The following is a 23,199-nucleotide window of genomic DNA, read 5'->3' as shown; positions in this document are numbered from 1 at the left end:
CAGTACATAAACCCCTGTCTGGGTGACGTGTGTGGTTTCGGTCTACTGGAACGTCCTGCCTCTTGCCTTTAGCAGAGGTGTGAGAAGCAATACTTTGAGCACTTCTGTCCAGGGCTGGCCTGCCTCGTTTCGAGCTGAACCCCAGTGAACCCGTAGCATGTTCACTGCTGACCGCCTTCGGGAAGCTTCAGAGGAACGCATGCTTATTCGATTGCCTTCCTTTCTTTCCCTTTCTTCCTAGGCTGCCTTCCCTTCCCTGCCCCCACCTCTCCACTCACACTGGAGTTCTTTGACTGAAAAGGTCTGGAACAGATTAAAAGCTCGACCACAGAATAAAGAGTGCTGGCATGGACTCAAGTCTGTCTGGGATCCACAAGAGAGAAAGGGCTCAGCCGGCCCTGGGCCTCAAGCAGGGAAAACCAGCTATCGGCAGCAGTCTTTTAAAGGCGCTCGGCTCCCTTTCCACCCGCTCCAAAATTAGCCTCGATTAATGCAACTATTTGCCTTAGATCCAGACCTGAGATTGCAGCTGGCTTTTACCGACTTCTGCTTTCAAAAAATGCCGAATGACCCCAATCGGTGCCCATCTCTTGAAATGCACATGAAGTATTTTGTGGTCGGGTGAACACTGAAGCATACTCATACAACACTGCATAGTCCATTTCTTTTCCAAGGCATGTATCAGATTTCTGAGAAGCACAATGGGACCCATTTTTAATGTGTTCTTTCAACCAATTAAAGCCCAGTTAAAGTAAGCACTGACACTGCAGGTGCCTTACAATGAACTCACTAAAATTAGATACAGTACAAGCCACAGGCACCTAGAGCGTTTTTCTTCTATAAAACATTGAACTAATCAGCCAATTGTACAGAATGCAGCAGATTAACAAAAATGAAATTGAACTGCTTCAAATAAAATCTATGGACAATTAAAACAGAACAAGTAGATAATCAAATGACCAAATTAAATTAAACAAGCATTATCTTTATGGAGCAGCCTGCCTTTAATAAAAATATTCAAATTTGAATGGAATAGAAGCAGATGTCTGATCTAACCTCTGTGTGATTTTGTTATTGAAACATACCTCATTGTTTTTTTTTAAGAAGTAAAAACTTCACTCGAATGTGTCTAAGGTTCAGACGCGCCCCCCCCACTGTGTTTTTACTAAAGTATACTGCCACGTCCTGGATGAGTACAGTTTTATTTGCGCAGTTACATTTGTCAAGTCATTACAGGCCTAGGACACAAAAGGCAGGAAGAGAGAAAAGAGTACGAACATAAAAACAAGCAGTGATAACCACCATTCTCTAAAACAACACTGTTTCCGTTTCTGGCATGGAATGTGTTAATATCTTACTCGTCTCTCTCCTGCACTATTCTCCAATTCAGGGGCCCACCAGTCTTGTAAGTTCAACGCTAGTAAATCTTCAAAGAGTTTAACCCATCAGCCCCTACCCCCACCCCAGCCAGGCCTACTCACTAATCTCCATGCTGTTTCTGATTTAAGCTAAAGCGGCCTCAGTTGGGGATGAAATAAGAAAAACATGTAAGCCACCTGCAACAATCTCGTCCAAGAACCTGTATAAAGTTCTCCTCTTGAAATCAACTCTAAGAAAATAATCCTCCTTTTTTAGAAGGTTAGCTTGACTCCTATCTCCTCCAAACTAGGAATTCTTCCAAGATGGGCAGATTTTTTAAAAAAGATCACAACTGTAAAGGTCTTCGAAAGACTCTCAGCAACATTGGCATACGCCTTGTTTTCCCTCTATGAACATGCAGGCAACCTAAACCTGCATTTGCAGAAGTCACAGAGACCATTACCCATTCTGTGCGTATTGAATTTTATCTTTTGAGGTTTCACCTGAAATTTGCATGGTCTGCCTACTATAAGGCAGAATGACCAGGTAAGATAAGTGGGAAAAAGTCAACCAAATTGCAATAGTCCAGTGACTGAGCTGATTGAACACATGGGTGTAAGTTAATCACCAAATCGACATACAGCTGAGTAAATCGCAGCTCAAAATTTAGTTGACCCTGTTGATCCACAGATTTCCCCCTTGTGAAGAACTACACGTTTTCTAAAGGAAGGTTTGACCCCTACATCAGGAACAGTACACTGTATATAATTTAAAAGTCCCTAAAATGTACCATTAAAGCAAGAAATGAACTAATTCTTTAAAAAAATTGCACTTTTTTTTTGCCACAACAAAAGTCCTAGCACTTGCAGCTGACAGAACTGCTTTAGTCTTTTAAATTATCTTTTCCTGAGCTGCCACAATTTAGGGACTGTATCAGAGTATTTTGAAAAAATAACTTTATTGAAACACATCAAAAGTAACATGGTTCTTCAGCTGGGGGAACAGGTAGAGACGCAGGTAATGGCAACGTGACAACAGCACAACACACACAGAGCCCAAAATACACACAACCCGTAATACACAAACTGGAGCAGTTCCTTTCACATCTTTACGTTTAATGTGTTTATGCATTTAGTTGATAATCAGAATATATCTTGGAACTCTACTGAATCATTGGAGTTGCTAGGATGTGTTTATTTCAAAATAAATATAAGCAGGCCTATTTTTAAAGTATTAATGTAAGTCTCGAGTTGATATAAACTAATCAATACTTTGCAAAAATGTATTCATTGTGAATAAAGGTGCTGCTATATGGCCAAATATTCAAGGAAGGTTTTCATCTTAGACCTACATGCCTTGAAATAATTCCTGCTTCTACCACAAAGATTAACTATCTCATGTCCAATGTTCACCATAGAGCACAGCTCATCTTTTTTCCCCCCATTATAATACAAAGTCAGGATATACTGACAGCTACGATCTCATACGGACATTCACACCAGTTTACATGAAGCACTCCTAGGACAAAATCTATACTTCAATATTTCCTAAGGCACTGTGGACAACATTTGACAATAAAGAAGGCAAAGTTTCACCACAGTGGGGAGAAGACTGGAAAACAGTTGGATGCTTAATTCTCTGTTATTGCACCTTTTTCACCACAGAGAACATTTTCTCCTACCATAGCGTGGGTCAAGCCTTGGGTCCAGCCAAGAGGTGGTCTTGTTCTTATGGTTGATGTAGTAAATCTCTCCATCGGAGGTAATGGCTTGTTCCCAGCCTTCGGGGAGTGGGCCTGAATTGTGAAAGACAGGAATTTATGAGGGGGGGGGGTCTCTGTTCTAGTTAGCCTCAAAATACACACAACAAAAGTGTAGCTATTAAGAACAAATGGTACCAGATGTGCATAAGAATAACACAAACAGGACAAGTGCTTCGGGTGTGAGGGTGGCAATAAATTGCTTTTAAATTTAGATAACACTACCAAAAGGCTGGCAAGGAAAGTTCATATCTAGTCTGTAAGATTAGCTAAGCCATTTTTTTAAAAGATGAACTCAAGTCATTCACATTGAGTCATCTTAACCTTTTCCAGTTAAATCAGATTAGGTGTACTGTATAAGTCCTTGTTGATGACTATAATAATGCTTGTCAGTAAGCATGCACAAACTTTTAATATTACATACACAAGTATTACCACCTTAACATGTTAGTAATTTCTTTTTAAAGGTCAAGGCATGTGGGTGGAATGAATTTACAATAGAACTTGTAACCATATTTAAAATTAAGAATGTAACCTTTTAGTGCTTCACTGGGTATCGAATCAAAACAGGCACACTGTCTTAAAAAGTCCAGGTTTACTCTACCACATCTAGTGTAAAGGTAAAAGACTTAAAAATAAGTTGACTGTTACATTACATCTCTACATATCATATGCATTACATATGTACTCAAACTTAAACCCACTGTTGAAATCTCAGACCAGAAACCATGCTTTCACCTGTAACTACACACTAAAATCTGTCAGCAACCCTTCTCTTGTGTATAGCTGGATATTGTGAATTTATGTCATACATACATGCCGTCTCACTTGTTCCAAAATGCTACATACGAACAGGATTCAACACATCAGGAATTTAAGTGCTCTTAACATTTTCTCTCCTCCTCTATACTGCATCGTCTCCTCATCCAAGCCTGAGCCAGGTGAGGCACCTTCACTCACTCACAATAACTCAAGTGAGGTTGAGTTACTCAGAATCCAGAGGGCTCTCTCATGATTCTGGGGTTCATGGACAGGCTAGGCATTTTCTGATCTTCTAGGATCAGGTATCAGCAACCTTACAGCACACGTGCCATTACTGGCAAGCAAAGGGATTTTTAATGGCATGTGCAATGAAAGTCTAATAAACAACAAAAATAAGTTTTAAAAAAACAAACTATGTTTGACTGTTCTGTAATTCTCTGCAAGAGGTACAAGGTATTTGCAAGTATCAAGTCAGTTTCTTGTCCATCTCATAGCCAGTTATCAACCAAACACTCAAAAGCCTCACAAGGATCACACTAAATGGTAAGATGTACATATTTATTAATTAAGCTTACATATTATATTTTAATATTACTTATTTATTAATCAAAATGTAAGTAGGGCTATTAATGACATTAAAAAAAGGTATCAATGGTGTGCAAATCCATAAAAACAAGAGCATGAGCTAACTCTTAACACACTCCCTCTTTAAGGTTGTGACTCCTACCCTAGACCAAAGTGACTTGATAAGCAACCTAAAGGCTTCATCAATGGTCTTAATTTCAGAGGGAGGAAAGAGGGCCATTTTTCTATCACAACTCTTAAGAACAATGTTTACAGGAGCTCACTGCAACCTTCTAGCTCATTTGCCTTTTAAGTGCAAACTGATACAATGATGCACTGTATACCTGTAACTTAGAGCTGGACTCAATGTATTCTCCTACAGGTGGCTGGTTCATCGGATAGGTGCCAAGCACATTCCCACAGCTAAAGCACATTAAAGTGAAGTGGCAGTCAACCTGGCTTCGCAAACAACAGGTGTCCGTTACTACTGCACAGGGAGCGGGCAATTTTCAAACCCCAGAGCTCATTCAGCATGCACAAGCCTGTTTTAACACATGCAGCCTCGGGGGAGAATGACATGGGAATGCGATTACAGCCATTTCCCATATGAAGAAACTGTGGGGACCTATGACAACGTACAAGACGAACAAAAGTCACAGATCATAATGTGTTGTTTACTCTGTGAATTGTTTCATTGAAGTATTCCACTAGATTAGGCTCAACATGGTTTGGTCACTCAGTACCTATGTGACTTTCTACTCCCCACCTCGCCATCTTTATCAGGTTCTGATCTCCGGTTTGTCCCCCAAGCTCGTTTATACTCCCTGGGTGACGGTTCCTGAAGCTCTGGAATTCAATCCCCAAGGATATACAAAAGTCACCTGTCCTGAGCACTTTCAAATCCAGACTCCAAACCTTCTTCTACAGAAAGGCTTTTACGTAATTGGTGTCTGTGTCTGCTCCTTGCACCTCCTACTACATTTCCAATCCCCTGGTGCTGATCTTGTTAGCTCCCATCTTTTGTTTTTTTATAGTCAAGTGCTTTGAGACAAGATATTTAAAGGTGTTATATCAAAAACTTAATGTAATATTATCATGAATTGCCTTGCAGAGGAAGAGGAATAACTGAAGTTAAAAATTAAGGTTCTTATTAAATCAAGTATCACAATGAACAGCAACCATTTTCCTATATGAATAGCGCTAGTTTTAAAATTAGATCTGTAATAAAAAGTACTAAAGGTACTAAAGGTACTATATCTTCCATATATTTATAGTGTAAACACTACTGCCTTTTCATTTTACAATGGATACAATTCAGGCCTAAGATTTAGCTCCAATTTCTATTGAAGCCATATCTGAATACATTTCATTAGCATAACTAGCAGATTACAGGTTACGAGTTACATTTACATGCCCTATATAGTGTGAATGCTTGAGAGTAACATGTAGAAAACAGACATTGCATTCTGAATTTAATGTCTTTAGTCTCCATTTGGATGTGCTATAGCTATATCATATATACTCTTTCTCGGCTCATTTGCAACACAACAGCACAGCTTAATTTCCTGCAAGTTTAGACATGCAGGTACAAGCAGGGACTAAACCAGGTGCGCTCAACACTCAGATGACAGTCATATTTAAGAAGGAGAATTCTCATCCAACTAAGTGCTCACTTTGCATGTAAAAGGTAGTGGCACTAATGCCCGCATTCTCCAAGTCTGAATCGTACTGTGGGAGTATGGAACAAACTGCACCTCCATGCTGTTGAAACTGATATCCTGGCTTCCTTCAAGAAACAGCTGGATGAGATCCTTGGAATAATTAACTACTACATACCAAATGGGCCACATGAGCCACAGGGCTCGCTCTCCCCTTTTAAACTATTCTTTTCTTATGACTGTGGTATTTAAAGATAAACTTTAGTAACACCAGTATTTGCGAACTGCAGGACAAATAGATATTAGACACTTTTTTCTTGTGACATAAGACAATCTATACCAGAAACCCAAACTACTTACTAAAACAGGTAATTATAAGGGATGACTTTTGTGTAGGGTGGCGTATGTTTTATGTTTTATTTTTGAAACTATCGTGTTTTTTGCTAGCATTTATGTCTACAACAGACATTTTTCGAAGCAGACAAAAAAAAATCTCAACAGCTTTTCCATCCGTTTTGTACTAGAGGCACAGCATATTCTTTCTTTTTACAGGGGCTGTGAACAAGCACTCCAGGTACCAATGTGTACAATAAGAGGTGTAAATTATTTTTTTTAATTTGATAATCAATTAAGAAAAGCTAATGTGGAGGACGAAAACAGTAAACTCTAAATCTTTACTTATTTCGTGCTGAGAAAACTTTTATCAAGCAGGCTAGATGGACAGAATGACCGTCTCGTTAGAAACAAGTCTAACATGCCTGCTCCGTAAGTGACAGGCCTGACCAGGTCCGACCGGATGCAGGAGACGGGGAGTGAAGGATGATAAATATGACCCTCCTTCAGCGCCAGTGTCACATGGTCTTTGGAAGGTGGCACCTGTCCCATCGAGCAATAGGAGGGCGGGAGAGAGAGAGATGGCTCACCGGAGGTGGAATTCATGATGTTCTGCTGTACAGGCATGGGGCTGGCAGGGGCAGCGGCGTTCATCTGGGACAGCATAGCCTTCCTGGGGTCCTGCCAGGTGGTGGTCTGATCCATGTGGCTAGCGAAAAAGGATAAGAGCATGTCATTTCGGCTCTCTGCCACTCTAATGGAAACAAGCTGCTGAAAACAATTACCTGGAGGCAGGGACTTCAACAGATTGCATGCACGATTTACAATATTGGTCTATTAATCTATTATTGCGAGTACCAAGTTAATTCCCACAAAAATAAAAAAGGGAATTATTAATATTCTATTCGTAGAGATACAACTAAGTTATACATCACCAATAACCAAACTAGAGAAATGCATGTGTAATAACGGTTATTGACTTCATTCTCTGACATACTATTATGGTAAAAGATGGCCATTTATTATGTAGCTGACATCTTTAACCTGGCAAACCTTTTTTGAGACATCTAAAGGCCCCATGTATCAAAACAGCACGAGTATTACTGGGGGAAGGGTAACAAAATACTACACTTCCTGCTCCATTCTCATGTAGTTTCCTGTGTTCATGATTGAAAGCAAAGAGCAACTCAGAAGGTGGTGTATTTGCAGCATCCAGTCCAGACCAGACTCAGGAAGCCCGGGGGAGAGTTAACTCTAGAGCTGCTTATTTTGAAGAACAGAGAGTTTGCACACCAGATGCTTCGTGGCACTTGGTCAAGTTTTCAGAAATGATGGCTTGTGCCACTTAATTTCAATGCATTTTGTCTGGTAGGCTAAATATAGAATGTCCCGTACTAGAGTGTATTTTAACCAAATTTATGACTGCTGGCCTCAAGTTTTTAAACTTTGCTTACTTCACAAACTGCTGCATATAATGCTAACCACTAAAACACAGTTGCAAAAATGTACAGTACATCTTAAGGTTTAATTAAAAGACCAATTGTTTGCAATCAGCACTTGTCCGAACAAAGCTGTTAATATAATTTCTCCTTAATCCAGCATTTTACAGAATATTATTTTTTTTCTGAATTTACAAATTTACCATCTGAAATGATGCATTGCTTTAGTCTGGCAGTGTTTGGAAAAGTCCATGGCAATATTAAAAAGCTTCCCACCACTTTCTGAATGGCTGGTTTATACAAATATGATGCGACGAGAGGACTCAATTTACACTTGAATGAAAAGGCATTTCTGTTGGTTAATGTTATAAATAACAGTGACACCGACAGGCTTCAACTGCATAGTATACTTATTATTCCGATTCACTAAATTCAATGAGACATGGTTTAGAGTTTGAACGTTAAAGGCAGACTCATAAAAAAAAGGATGTTACTCTTTTAATGCACACAAAAGTAAGACATGGATGATTTTTGAATTCTAAGAAAAGTACCATAATGTTAACCAGACTGTAAAGTTGGGGGGAAAAAATAGGCAGGACCACACATATACAGACACAACCCTCTCTTAGATCCCAACACAGTGGCCTCCTTTAGTACTTCTGCTTGAAGACACCCCTCAACAAGCCCTGACAGCATTTGTTCCACTGTGGTTTACTGCCTCCTCATTCCTTGTTTTTACTTTTCCTCATACTCAGGGGGGTAAGCAGTCCATCACACATGGGGGAGGGGGGGGATATCAAGACCTTCTGAATTTAAACACCAAACACACACACAGATCAAAAGCACCGCTGCCTCCTGGATTTCCTGCTCAACAACGTTATCTCAATCTGTATGGTCTTCACTCATACATCACGTTCAGAACTGAATTACCCAGCACTGCAAATATTTTTTTTTTTAAAAAAAAGACGTTTTTATACCTCAAAACATTGCATAGACCCAAGTAAACAGATATCCCATTTCGTTCTACATTTCCACCCTAAAAGGCATTTAGACTTTGACTATTTTATAAACAAGCTCTTTGTTGATTCTCGTTGCTTAATTGATTGTCTAACTGAAAGATGATACAGGAAATCGTTTTTGCTGTCAATGAGACCATGTCTCTATACTTCATGTAGGGGATTCCCTAATCTTGGAAGTAACTTGGATAGGATAGTGTCGGGACTGAAATAATCCTATGCCAAGTCCATAAAGCTCTAATGTGCTGGTGAAGGTGTGGGTCTACCCTTGTTGGCTGTCTCAAAAGTCTGTATCTAAGACTTTCGATTTGTCAGAACACTCCCGTTTCACATTGCGGAAACTCAGTTCTGTATCTCTCTCTCTGTACAAGCATATCTCATGGCATCTAAAATATCAAACCAGCAAAACACCTAATGAATCTGACATTACATTTCTTGAACATAATATCTTACTTCAAATGACAAATCTATATTCAATTAAGAGACAACCTCTCGCGCAAACTAAATTTTATTTGTTTATAGAGTTAAAATCAAAATAATGAAAATGAATGAAATACAATGAATTATGCAGATGACAAAACATTATCCTTAAGGTATCTATTGTATCGTACATGAGCTGATAATACAGTACATCACCTACATATAATATGAAAACATATAAAAGCTTATATTTTCTGAGAATCTTACAATATACAGGGTTAGTGCTGTCGACAGCTTTGATATGTATGCTTTCGTTTGAAACCTTTTTTGTCACAGTAACCCATGTAATTTGTAATAAGCTCTCAAAGTTTCTAACAGTTACCTTACAATCCTTCGCCATCTGTGGAGGAGAAAAACGCGAGTAAAATAACTGGTATTTATACTTGTCGACAACATTGAAAATGAAATGGGCTTTTTATACACAAATACATGAAAAAAAATCAGACAGTGCCCCTGTCCGTCTGCAGAAATCCCCGTGTGATTGTCTACCCTCCATCTCTGCAGAGACGCACTGAGTCAGCACTTCCATCTACACAAAGCCACCCATTTGCTTTCAAGCCTCTCTTGTTTTTGCTTTACTGATCAAAGGAGCTGCCAAATTCCCCCCCCCCTATGCAACCACCCCCCCACATCAGTGCAACCCAGGGAAAATGGCTCCAGTCCAAACTAGTGGGGCCCCTTGAGAAGGTCACAGGAGAGGGAGGAGGGGAGGTCGGCACTCTGATGGAAAAAAACTGCAGCAGAAGACTCTTCGATACCATTGGCCGCTTGTGCTGCCCTTCTCCAGTTTCACATCATAACCCACCCACTCCCTGTCTGCACTGGAAACTATGACATATAAAATGGAGGAGAAAGGGGGTGGCGGTGGGGGTGGAGGGGGTTAAACACACTTCAGCTGAAGTTTGCGATTACACACAGGGTGCTGACAGTCCCAAGCTCCCTAGCAAACAAGAACGAGTGGTGAGCTCTCTGAGCTCAGTGTTTAATTAGAGTACAGGAAGCCTGGGGAGGAAATCTCTGCTTTACTTTCAGTGTGAGCCTATTTCCAATTACCTGGGTGGGGGGCTGGGATTCTACTTGGCCCTTCTGTGAAGAGATTATATACTGCTGCACAGGTATTTGTTTAATGTGTAGTGAGTGGCTGTTTTACCACAGATAGCTGAATCAAGCTGTGGCTGGCAGTGTCAAGAACTATCCTAGCTGAAAGATGAACCCTGAACTCCCAGAACCGAAGAACACCAAAGAAAATCAAGACAGGGAACTGTGCAAATAATCCATTTACATGAGTAAATGGGGGACTATAATAAACCACTGGCAAAATATCATGCACAGTGATCTTTAATATCAATGATCAAAACCGTAGTCATCGCGATGAATACTAGAAATTTTAAATCATGTTGAATAACCTTCGTCGACCCCGTAAATTGCGCTTTGCTTAAAAACTTGTAACAATAATTTGAGTACTTTTATCAAGATTCACTGAAAAGTGATGCCTGGCAGCCAGTGTCACTGGGCAGATTAAAGCAACTGGAATAACAGCTAATTAAGAGTGAGGCCTCCCTTTTGCCTCTGGACTGTTAAAACAGTGCAAGACTAATGTAACATTATAAACTTTAATGCCAAGAGGATATTAAAGTTATAGAAGAAATAAGGCATCACTGTCCTGTTTAAAAACCAAAACGTATGATCCATTTCTAAAATCAAAGAAAGTCCAGTCAAATTTGAAAATGAGGCAAAAGCTGAGAAGCCAAAAAACTACATGGCACTAGATGTAGCTTGAGAATTAATTTAACCGTACAAATTGACATAAACCTATGAATGTATCTACAGATTGCTTTGCTTAAAATACTTTCACTTCGCATTAATTACAGAAATTGAACAAAATACGTGTTGTACATAAAATCTTACATCAGAAAGAATAAAAAAGGTCATATTTGTTCACAGAGCATGAACATACAGATGTAGCCTGACAATCATTACGTGGGCAAACAGCAAATTATGATTACAAAAGAACAGTGGTAAATATTCTGATTGGTGTATTATCTTTGTATAAAGTCTAGAACTTTTTCTCAACTTGCCACACTGCGCACTGTGAAATGGCTAAAACACTGAACAATGCCTTGTGGCTGTATGCATGTGTGTGAGCTCTCAAATGAGCATCTGGGAGTTGATGCCAAAATACTAAACTTCATTCCATAATTGAGGCCTTGTCAAGACTAGTATATGCAACTGCATATATTCTACATGTAATAAAAAAAACTACAAATGGCATCTGTTCTTTTGAATTCCCTCAGGCTATGTTTTTTCTTCTTTGTGATGAGAGATAGCAGAGTGGTAACATTTACACTACATCCCTAATTTGTCCCTGGGACATCTCAGAATGCTACATTTCTTGTATTGACATTGATTTCTATTGATAATTATATTTTAATAAAAACTTTGGACCTGGAAGGAAACATACAATTTTGCAGGAACTTGTACATTCTGACTAGGTTTTAATCAGCAACTTGAGCAATTGCTCCAGAGGTTTCTCAACACTAGCAACCTTAGATCTGCACCCCTGTACTAAGCTATTCTAGGAATTTTAGCATTTTTAATTACACAAAAAATGACATCCTGTGAAACAATTGACTTGTTGCTGTATATCACAATTTTGAATGAAAATTTTCAACATGCAGCAAGAATCTCAATTTCGAAGTATTACATATAATTACAATTCCAGCAATGAGATTCTCACACAGTCACTACAAAAACAGCTCAGAAATAAAATGCATCCATACTCTATCCCTGGGGGGAAATGATAACCAATTCAGCGGCATAGACAAAAGCTGTTCTTATCTAGGAATGAAAAAGTAATGGTTTAGTCTTGAAATCCAGGAAAACCCAGCAAGATTATGTGCTAGTAAATTATTTACCAGCTTCTCTCATTCATCAACATGTTTCAACATGTTGTTCCACTTCAAACGCTGTTACACAGGCCTATTCATTCAATGTCTGCAGAGTCTCGCAACACCACAGACGCCTGCCAGAGTGTAGTTATTTGGGAAGTAGGTGGTAGCTTGTATTTACATAAACATAAGCATGGCACAAGAATAAAAACAAAACATCACTTATTTGAATTTTCTGATAAATGCATACAAAACTAGAAAATTGTCTTTCTTTTGGGTCTAAAAACTAAGGCTTGGCAAATCCTGTGTTCACTGAAAATAAGCAGATCCTACATTATGAGCTCATATGTGCAACAATGACCTATTACTCATCAGACCAATGATGATTAACGTTCCCACTGTATCCTAGCCATAGAAGAATCATCCAGCATTCTTGGGGGTTATATTTGGCAGGTTCTATAGAGTGGACAAAAATATCCATAATAGACCCATGGCCTCCTTTCTCAAAGCTTTTCTTCCCTGCATACCATTTTAATCAAAACTGAATCGTCAGTGTTTGTGCAGATTAATGACAAAGATCCTCAAATTTAGGCACAGTTAATGAAGATTAAATTAAAATGGTTAATCACCTCCTCCTTCCTCTCCTAACGAGGCTCTGAGGTTGCAACTCATTCTTCTTTTTATTCTGGATAGCCAATATAAAGTGACACTTACAAGGGTATGGTACAAACAGGACACCTTTTAAGGGGCAGAAATTGGGAGTTTGTTGCTCACTGTATTTCTTGAAACCACTGCGACCATTTCCAAAGTGATCATGAGAGAGCAGGGAACCAAAGAAAGCTCAAAACCCACCCAAGTGGCTGACATCCCTGGATTGATGGCCCAATTATCAGCCCTATGTTTATTGTGCCAGCGTTATTTATAATGCCACATGCTGGGCTCTGGGCAAGGGCTGGGACAGTTCACATGTTGGCTAAACCCAACAGCACTTAATTGATTTTGTACACAATGCTTTCACTGGTGTGGTAATCCCCTTTGCTGTATTTATAAAGAGACACGACTTCTCCGTTAAAATAAATCTTTAAGCACCTGTTTTAGATGACGCAAAAAGATTATGTGCAAGAACCTGACAAAAAAAATGCTTTAGAAAATGCTCTGCAAATAACCTCCAGTCCCCCATCACAATATGTTGGATTGTAATGACGACAGAAGTGACCTGAAGACTAATGAAAGGCCAGCCACCACTCCAATGGATAAGGGCTAATTATCTTTACTATTATAGTCATTTCCTCTGAGCCTCACTTTAAATTACTCTCAGGTATTACCCTCTGCTGTCAATAAAAAAATAAATATTTGGATTACACAAGTTAACTGCAGTGTTTGTATGATGTTCTGGAAGCTGTTGCTCACCGTAATGGACTTCTGTTACTACACACAGCTACCATAGGTCTGTGTACCAGCTCAGGCATTTGAAATAAATCAATTGTTTAACCAAGGGAAAGCTTATCAAGACAATCTCGTTTATGAGTCCCATAGGATAATAAAATCCTGCCCACCTCCACCCCCCCCAAATAAGATCAATTTTCCATGGTTGTCAGCCAAGATGGGAAATTCCACATTTCTAATGATTAAATAAGCTTCTCCAGTTCTAAAGTTTCTAAAACAAAAATTAAAAGAACTGGAGTCGAGTTCAGAACTTGACGATGCTGAATGAGAAAAAAGCAAGTCAGGGTTGGTGTCTTGCAGTGAAAAACAAGAATACCATTGATGGAGGGCAGATCTAATCAGTGTAGCAAGAAATGAGAACTGGCACCTTCATCCATATTCCTCCTATTAGGTACTGCTTGGTTAAGATGACTGATTGCTCTTCTATCAGCAGGACATCATCAAGAGAGATTATTGGTCAACCTCCATGACCCCAGAATGGATTAAGGTTCCTCTTTGAAGGAGAGCTCATATCTCCAACCACACTAACAAAAGCAACAAATGGGGAGGGGGGGGGGGGGGGGGATGGGTGATTGGTAGTCAGTAATTTACAAGCCAAGATTGCTCATTCAGAAACTATTTTCCTATAGCAAGGGAGGGTCTGATAAGGGTATACCTCTTTCCAGGATAAGGTGGATGTGATTTCTTTAGGGTAATCATTGGTTAAACAGCACCAGATCCAACATGATACTTATTGAGCAAACTACTAAATTAATGTTGCCTTGATGCTTTATACCCATGTACTATGTCAACCATTACAGCTCAATCAAAGATGTTTCATGTGTATATATACACCCACCTAAAAATGACATGTCAAAAACAATATTAAATAACCTATATGGTCTTGATTTTCCAGTCATACTTTCTAAACATTATGAAAAGGGAGGTGTCACAGCACAAATGGTTGTAGGTTTTAAAATATTTGAATAAATGCGTAAATGTTATTGTAAAGTATAAGCATTTATCAAAGGAGAGGCTTGATGAACTTACCTAGTGTTTCTTTTCCCCTACAGATCTGTTTGCAAAAAGTCTCAACAGTTCTGCCCAAATGCTGACACTGACTTCAGTTTCAGACATGTTTATGTAATCCACAAATCTCAAATTCAAGGCCTCAGGGTTGTCAAGGACATGTTGGGGAAACATGGGAGAATTATCATACAATTTCTGTTAATATGCCACCCTAAGTACTTTTGCACCAATTTCAGCAGAGTTACTAAAATGACTTTATGCTGGCCTAAATCTTATTCAAGACAATGCTGCTTACAATCTAAGCATATCCGGATTTACATTACTGTCTTTATTCAAATTCAATGGGGAAACATTTCAGCATTTCTTTTACATCTGTATGTTACGGAAATGCAGACAAATGGGTGATTTTTCAATCATCTGTCATGCTTGTCAGTTTTAGTGAACGTAAAAAAAATACCAAATGCTTTCAGAGACAGCACACTGCATTTCAGTATTGGGAACTGTAAACATACTTCCAACAGCTATTATTCTGAATGAATGTACTGTATTATACCCCAGTGGTCCTCTTGTGACAGAAGGGGCATTGATGTCCTGCAGAAGAGGTGTTAGAATGAGACTTTGGTAAACAGTATACTGGCTTTCTCACAGTCCTAACTGTGTACCAAGCTGACATCCTGCAGTTTTTATGGGGAAGGGGTGGTCCGTGGTCAACAAACAGAAAGCTCAGCAAACACCAACGAGTCTGAAAAGGTTAAGGTTTCACATAAATGTACACACCTAAACATGTACCTTCCCCAGAAAGCACAGATACTGTAAAATGATTGAACTCCAAAGTCATGTGTTTATTAGCTCAGATTTACTTGGCAAATAAGATAAATGAAGCCTGCAGGTATGAACATTTCTCAGATCATGAATCCAGCCCTAGTATGATTTTAAACCAAACACAAAATTGACACATTGGAGCCTTCAATTAAACAACTTACAAAAAACAAAACTTGAAATGGATATTTATTGGTGGTGGCTATGTTACATAAAATGAGAAAATTATATATGTGAATGTTTTGAGTTTTTGATAAATCACTTTTAACAAAGGAAAGGATTAGCTCTTAATGTGGGGCACCATATCCATCTTCATGCAGATGTTCACCATCTTTAAACCCACATTAACAATCTCCAATGGTTCTCTCTGAAAACAGCAAATATCTCAGTACTTGACTACCACCTCACTATACCCACAGAAAATATTTTGCCCTGTAGTGAAAAATACAATAATGTAAATGCTGTATGCAGAGTTCCTGTTGTAATAAAAAGTAAATTTGAAATCACTTATTTAGGTTTTAAACTTTAATGGACAAGTGTCATTGAAAAAAAAGTACTTTTAAATTATTTAATCAAAAAGAGTTTGATTAAAACAACACTAATGAAGTATAGCCAAAAAAGCCAACTATGTCAATTGGTAAAACTGCCAAAACTTGAGAATATTCATCTATTGGCTCTCACACAGTTTTGGGTCAAAAACTGAAAAGGTAAAATTTAAGTTCACATTCAGTAACCCAATCATAACCCTTATTTTCTTTTTCTGGTGCACAGAAAGTTGAAGTTATCATACACAGAGAAAAGAAGCAGTGCTGTACATATATAAAAGACAGCTTATGTATGTGCAGTGGACTAGGACTTAAGCCAGTTTTTGGTCATTTATGATTACTAGTAAATGTTTAACTTCATGCACTAAACCAAACATGCTAATGGCAAACTATTTACTTCTTTTAAGTGGGACTAATTCATTGAAATCATTCCCGGAGAATGACCCTCGTATAGTTTTGAACAATCAAGTGCTGAAAATACTTTATCAAGATGCCAATTAAATAGTGTCTATGTATAAGGAGCTCCTGTAGTCTTGCAATCTATCAAGCCATCAAAATCTGTCTACACAGTTAATGAAGAAGAAGTGCCACAGAGGTCTTCCAAGAGTCTCCATAAGGTTACCCATCACACTTACAGCAGGATCAACAAGTCTGTGGGTGATTCAGTCCATCTTTAATTCCTCCCTCTTTCTCAAGACAGTTGCAAAAACCCCCTCTACACACCTATTTCGTCAATCCACCAGTTTTAGAGTAAAGAGCAACCAGTAGCCATCTTTGAGAGCTGCTGTGTAAAGATGCCAGAGGATGGAAGCGTAGGTGGAGTCATAACTTGTCAACAGAGCTGATCCTGTGTTGCTACCTGGCGCCGTCAATCACTGTTGACAAAGGGGAAAGAATTAACTGGCGCTGTGGGTCACCTTAGCTATCACAACGGGATGTTCACAAAGATCTTAAACCCAAAATAATAAAAGGGCAGTGAAGGGGACAATTTTGCTTATGTCTAAGGTTCAATCCAAATGGCACAAGGCTTCGAAACACTTCTGAGGTCCGGAGAAATCTTTTCGGACAGTCTGCTTTACCTCTGCAACCTCTTTCAAGCTGTCTAGCAAAGAAGTGCGTCTGAGATACTCATCTCATCCATCATGCAATGATGGAGCATTCAGACTGCAACACAGTCATCCTGTGTAGAACACAAATGATTGATCTCTCTGGTAGTTGCTTCTCATTACAACTTTAGCAAAGACTGATTCATTCAGAGAAACATGGAGATTTGTGGTTGCTCCTATTGTTTTACAACTTTAGGGATCATTAAATGCATCAAAACGAATGCTCTGACAAAACCCTGCAAATCAACAGGACAGCCTCCAAAAGCACATGAAAGTGGAGGAGAAAACGTTGCCCCCTGTATGTCAAACCAAGATCTTTTTGAACAGCCCTCACAACTTTTCCCAATCCTGCCCTCAGATAACTCTTCAGTCCACATTTTAAGAGCTAAAAGCTCTTCCTGCACAGAATTGCTTTGATTGATTGCTTAGAAAGAGCTCATTAACTTAGAATCAGAAAGCTTCAGAGATTTCAGAATCCAGAGGAGTGGATTGGGAAGACAGTAAACAGTTTAGTTGTTTTTTTTAAACGAAATCAATATGTAAAAATGATAAAGTATACTTTGCTTAAGTTGGTGGTTACAGAAAGAGTGAAATGGTAGTGTTGACAACAGGTATTCTGAAGTAAAATGTATTATGTATTACATTTGGTTTTGTATTAAGGGCCATAGCAACTGGGTAACCTAATATTTTATGTACAGGATATTAAAATGAACCACACTGCACGTGCTAAGCGTAGCTCTTCTCCTTCATTCCCACACAAATCTATATAATCTCTCCCTGGGTTATGTATGAGTGTCTGTATAGGACTTATTGACCAGTATGTAGTATGCCTTTACATTTTTCATAACCCACATGCCTAAGTAAATCAACTGTGACCAAACCCATGTCACACTTCGCAGCCTAGCTTAGTTTCTATCCATGGTATTTGCTGCATCCTGAACATCTGTTTGTCACAGTTTACTTAGCCTATGACTTTAGCCTATGCTAAATGTTTTAACAAATGCTGTGCTTTAAACTACAGAATGGTGCTTGAGGCCCTGGAGGTGCCTTAGCCATAGTTAATATTGTACAGCGTACACTGCTGTCAACAACTGGAAACAAAAACAAACATCTGAACAGCTTCAAAAACCCTTGGCACAAAAACCCACTGGCCCAAACAGTCATATATTACTATATAGCATATATATATACACTCTTTAAGATGTCTGACCAAATGTTTTTATTCTGCAGCCTACCCTTACAAACAAATCTACATTATGCCACATTGATTCAAGGGGATTAATACGCAACAAAACCTTTAGAAACACAGGAAAGAAAATGTATTGCAAAAGTACAGCTGGGTAGTTATGTGACCTCCATCCACCTCTAATCAGCTCCATCAGCAAACTTAACATCTCTATGCCAAGAAAACTGAGGTGCCAAAGTTATATTAACTACAACTGATAACACCAACCCGTTCTGTGAAGTGAGTGGCTGGTCTCTGCAGAAAACAATTTAATACGTGCCCGGTAAGGCCTATTCCTACTGTACGTACTGTCAACTCGGACAACTGTAAACAGGGTGAAAATAAGGCAGTGTTTTTTTACAGCTTACTAATGATGGCACAATGCAACCAAAGGAAATGTAAAGCTATTTCTGAAGTAGTAAGCTATTTTAGATTTAAAAAGAGGTGTGATTGACTTAATGGATTGATTATACAACTAATGTCTTTCCTAACAAATTAAATATATTACTTCACCCCCACTTCAATGCAGACCTAATAATGAAGTCAAAAGTCCAGCACTGTTTTGCAGACAAAGCTCTGTTTCCACGACGACTGGCATGGTTGACATGCTGTGTTCTGGTAATCATCATGCCTCACATGACAGATTTACAGGCCCAAGGCCACAGCTTGAAAACCAGCAGCTCTTGAATAACATTAATAACAAAAGATTAACTTTGGGCAGATCCCGAGACCAAGAAAAAAATAACTTCTAGTTTGACAACTAACGGAAATGTATTTCCTGGAAAAAGAAAATAAATGAAATCTTTCAATTTTGTGGATGAACATACTACTTTAATCAAAGTGTTGCTGACATGTTTTCCTAAAACTGGCAAGTTGTGATGTTTATAGAGCTGTAAAACGCAGCCAGCATATTTGCTACGCACGCCAGAGTGGGGAATTAGTCCAGCTTGGCAGAATCAGAAACACAGTATTTACAGAAAAAAAAAGACACCTTTTTAATCTGGAGTCAAACAGACCACCTGACAGTTTTTGTATTCTCTAAAACGGCCTGTAATCTAGAGGAAAGTGGTGGGAAAATCCAAAAGAAAATGGATGCAGCCTCCCACCCCCCTCTGCAACACTCCTTATAAAAAGCATTCAAATTCAAACATTTAACCACTCTCTCCACATGTAATTTATGAGGGCTTCCTTGTCTTTAAGCCATCAGGCTACTTCCTTGTCCAATAATTACTTTCCCCCCAGTCTGTAATACCCAGAAAAGGGGCACAAGTGGATACAATCAGAAAACATTAACTAGCAACCTGAATGAAGCAAAGGGAATACAGCTGTAAATCACTACCATGTCTAAATTGGCTTCCAAAAGCCCATTTGAAAACCTTACTGAAGTAAAGAGCAATACTGCTTAGCACATATTTCACTACTGCATCTTAACTGCAATCCTTTCACTACTTCAGGACTTAGGACACCACAAACACCTCCTCTGGTGTATGGCTCTGGGAAGCTATTAGCCCCATGTTTACTTGTCAAAAGATTGCCCCTCCCACACCAGGAGACAGGAAATTAAGGTGACAATTCTTTTTTAGCTTCTCTTGAGAGGGATCAGCAAATAGGCTGGATTTATTTTGAATTATCAAAGCCGACCTTCAAAATCGGACGTCACTACAAACTGATTTCTCCATCCAAACATTTTTAAATTTAAATATAAGCAGTGTGGCAGTCGCTGAACTTCCCAGCAAACTTACAACCAGCACTACCATCTGATTATAGCAAAAACAGAGTACAATCATTTTTTAAAAAACAAAAAGGAAAACCGGAAAGGTCTGGTAATAGGAGCTGTGACTGTCAGCCTCAATTTGTTGCTGCACTGCTCCAGGCAAAGCAGCTCAGTTCAGTTAGTAATATACCAGCTCTTCGAAACGGGCAGTTCCAGACTTGAACTCTTTTGGTTTCTCGTGTTTAAAGGAGCTGCAGGGTCTGCATTAAGGATCTGCTTTCTTTGTATAAGACTTTGGCCACGGTTACATTTAGACACAATTGGTCCCTTCGCTTCACCACAACAAGGTACAGACACATGAAGCCAAATGTCAGAAAAGTCACCCAGGACTACAGATTATTTACATACAGAGTTCGGTCTTGGTTTCCCTGCTCTGTGGCTTATCTTGCTGAACATGTTGCAATAACAAAGGCAACATCACACCTCCTATTGCCGGTCACTGCAAATTCATTCAGTACAGCTAGCGTCGTAACCACCATAACTGGCATTTTAGTGTTGCAGTTCTTAACACTCTCAGGGTCTCACAAATCTCATTTCTTAGCTTAAATGTACACAGGGTGCAGAGTTACGAAGAAAGAAGCAGGTGGTTACTCTGGATAAATCTTAAGTCACAGGTTCTGATTGGTTCAAGATTAAATGACTTCATAGGGAAAAAAAAAAAGTTCCTGTAGTAGAACCCACTCCACTTTCACATGCGTGATCAGCTAAGTGAAACGTGAGCCTTCACTGTACTAACAAGATCTTCCCTGGCCCTGGGTTTGTAGCACTACTGTTTATAAATAGGAGCTTTTCCAGTGATTCTGCTGAGCCCGCTGTGACTACTTTAACTATGAGATCAAGTGTCCAGGCTTTGATCTGCAGCAGGTAGTGGGTAATGTTATCTAGGCCATCTCAGACCCTTTTGAGCGTCTGTTTGCGCTTTAGCTTTGCAAAAGGGATGAACTTCAAGCAACCCAAGCCATGCTTTAACTTCCTTTCTCTACTTGAAGGTAATATATTAGGGGATCCATGCTAAAGCATTCAGCCCAGTCTTCATTTCCCCTTTATTCTGCAAACATGCCTGGATTCCTGGAAGAGGAATCTCAAAATGTCATCATTACCCCTTTATCTTCACTAACACAACTACACCTTCATCCTGAAATCCAAAAAACAACGGCTCCTCTCCATCTTGATTTAATCATGGAACCAGTTTAGGCAACCGCTCGCTGCCTGTGCTCATCTATAAAAAAAAACTGTGCAGATCTGAGTAAATCTAATAGCCCTGTATAAAAGGTATTCAGGCTTGACCACACATCTGAGCTTGAGACAGTGAGTGCCTATACAGTATGTTTCATCACAACAGTAACTGTTTTGAAATACCAGCACTGATTATAGAAAAATGTTCAAATAGGACCTTTTCATTACTCTCAGTACAAAAACAAAAGCATGCAGTTCTTGATAATGTCATTGTGAGCTGGTTTTCAGACAGATAAGTCACAACTGGCACTCTTTAGAAATTCTTAATTTAGTTCAGTTGACTACAGCGTAATTCAACAAATTAGGGGATCATAAGGTTAAAAGAGGCTATTTAAGAAATAGAAACTTGTGTTTAAGAAGACAACTCCTTTAAACCAGCATGCATCTTCACACGCCAATCCGCAAGCTTGTTGCCAACAACACTAGCAAATGTAAAAGACCAGGGCTTAAATCCATAATCATTACACTTTTGTATTTTAGCTTTTTTGGTTAAAGAAGCAATCTGAACAGCACTCCATAAACGTTACTCTAGAGCTACACAATATACCGGTGGAGTCAAGTACTGCCATTCTTTGTGTTTGACACGCTATGAAGCCATTGCCAGTACAGGGGAAAAGGCTTCTTGAACAGATTATCTGTCCTTTTTTAGTCGAAGGGGAACAGCATCTTCAGAGGTATTTTAAATCTATGTAATGGCAATCTCTGAGTGACTACCTTTAACAAGGCAAATAATGCACCTAACTCAATTAAACCCAATTCAAATGGAAACAGCAATAAAGGCTGATAGGCAGTAAACTTTAGTTCTGTAAATCGATCAGTAAATGTAAAAACGTAAATGCGTGAATTTTCCCAGGCAAAGACGGTCATACTAGAATTAATCACAGAAACATTAACGTTTCCAAAAAATGCAACAATAAAATAAACTGCTACATACTGTCCTGTAACAACCTTATAATATCTGAAGACTCAGAAAGGCTTTTTTTCTGAATCAGCCCTGAAAACGTTATTGAGAAGCTCTTCATCATCTGACTCCCATGAGTCTTCCTTCACCGGGAAACTCCACCTCCTCTCAGTCCATCTGCACAGATACCATCAGACACATTTCGGCTCAATCCTAACCACAACCTCATAGAGGAAGTCATCAAAAAGGTCATAATGAAAACTAGGAAGTTGTTGGGGGGGGGGGGGGGAGGGGAGAATCGCATCCTGTGGGAAAGGCAACCACAAAATTGGTTGAGGTCAACAACAACATGAAATGAAAACCACTATTTTATTTCATATTTTGTTTTCACTACAATAAACGCGGGTGAGGTGGTGGGAGTTCAGGGAAGTTTGGTTTTCCTGTAACTAATCCACACTATCAGTGCTTAAAGACAATGATCACAGATCAAACAAAGCCCATGTAGACACAGACTTAACTAAGAAAAGTGTGTGTTTCCAAGCTACAGTGTACACAAGAGTTAACAAAAAACAGACTGCTGAAATGGCTATTTATATCTTCAATGCCTACAACACTGATTTTCTTTTTATCCTTATTTTGGTTTCAAGACAGTCTTGTCTAGAGGTTTCATCCTAAACAAGGATATCTGAGGATTTAGGCTCCTCATCAAGTCTTATCTAGAAGACTTATTAGAAAAGCCAGGTGCGCTACAGTTCGCAGCATGCAACAACCTGATATTTGTAGATTTTTTTCTTCGCCCCCTACTTTTGAAGGACTGCCCCTAGTACAGCAGATGTTTCACAGATGTTGCATCTGAAACATCTGTTTTCAAATGCTTTTTT

General features: G+C 39.1%; 1 protein-coding gene across 4 annotated transcripts in view; it reads right to left on the bottom strand.

The window, feature by feature from the left end:
• yap1 (Yes1 associated transcriptional regulator) overlaps window positions 1-23,199 on the bottom strand; it is a 42,625-nt gene that overhangs the window by 13,634 nt on the left and 5,792 nt on the right. For 2 of the 4 annotated variants that reach the window (XM_088921690.1, XM_088921691.1), the window contains exons 3-4: window positions 7,026-7,144; window positions 3,041-3,154 (exon numbers count right to left, since the gene is read on the bottom strand). In XM_088921690.1, the coding sequence (XP_088777816.1) occupies window positions 3,041-3,154; window positions 7,026-7,144 (233 nt within the window). The remainder of the gene's footprint in view (window positions 1-3,040; window positions 3,155-7,025; window positions 7,145-23,199) is intronic. The other 2 variants (XM_088921692.1, XM_088921693.1) reach the window with 1 other exon arrangement.

This window comes from Atractosteus spatula, chromosome 7 (assembly GCF_055471065.1).
Source record: "Atractosteus spatula isolate fAtrSpa1 chromosome 7, fAtrSpa1.hap1, whole genome shotgun sequence".
NCBI classification, from domain to species: domain Eukaryota; kingdom Metazoa; phylum Chordata; class Actinopteri; order Semionotiformes; family Lepisosteidae; genus Atractosteus; species Atractosteus spatula.
The sequence above is the reverse complement of the archived record's forward strand: the minus strand, read 5'-3'. Positions and strand labels throughout refer to the sequence as shown.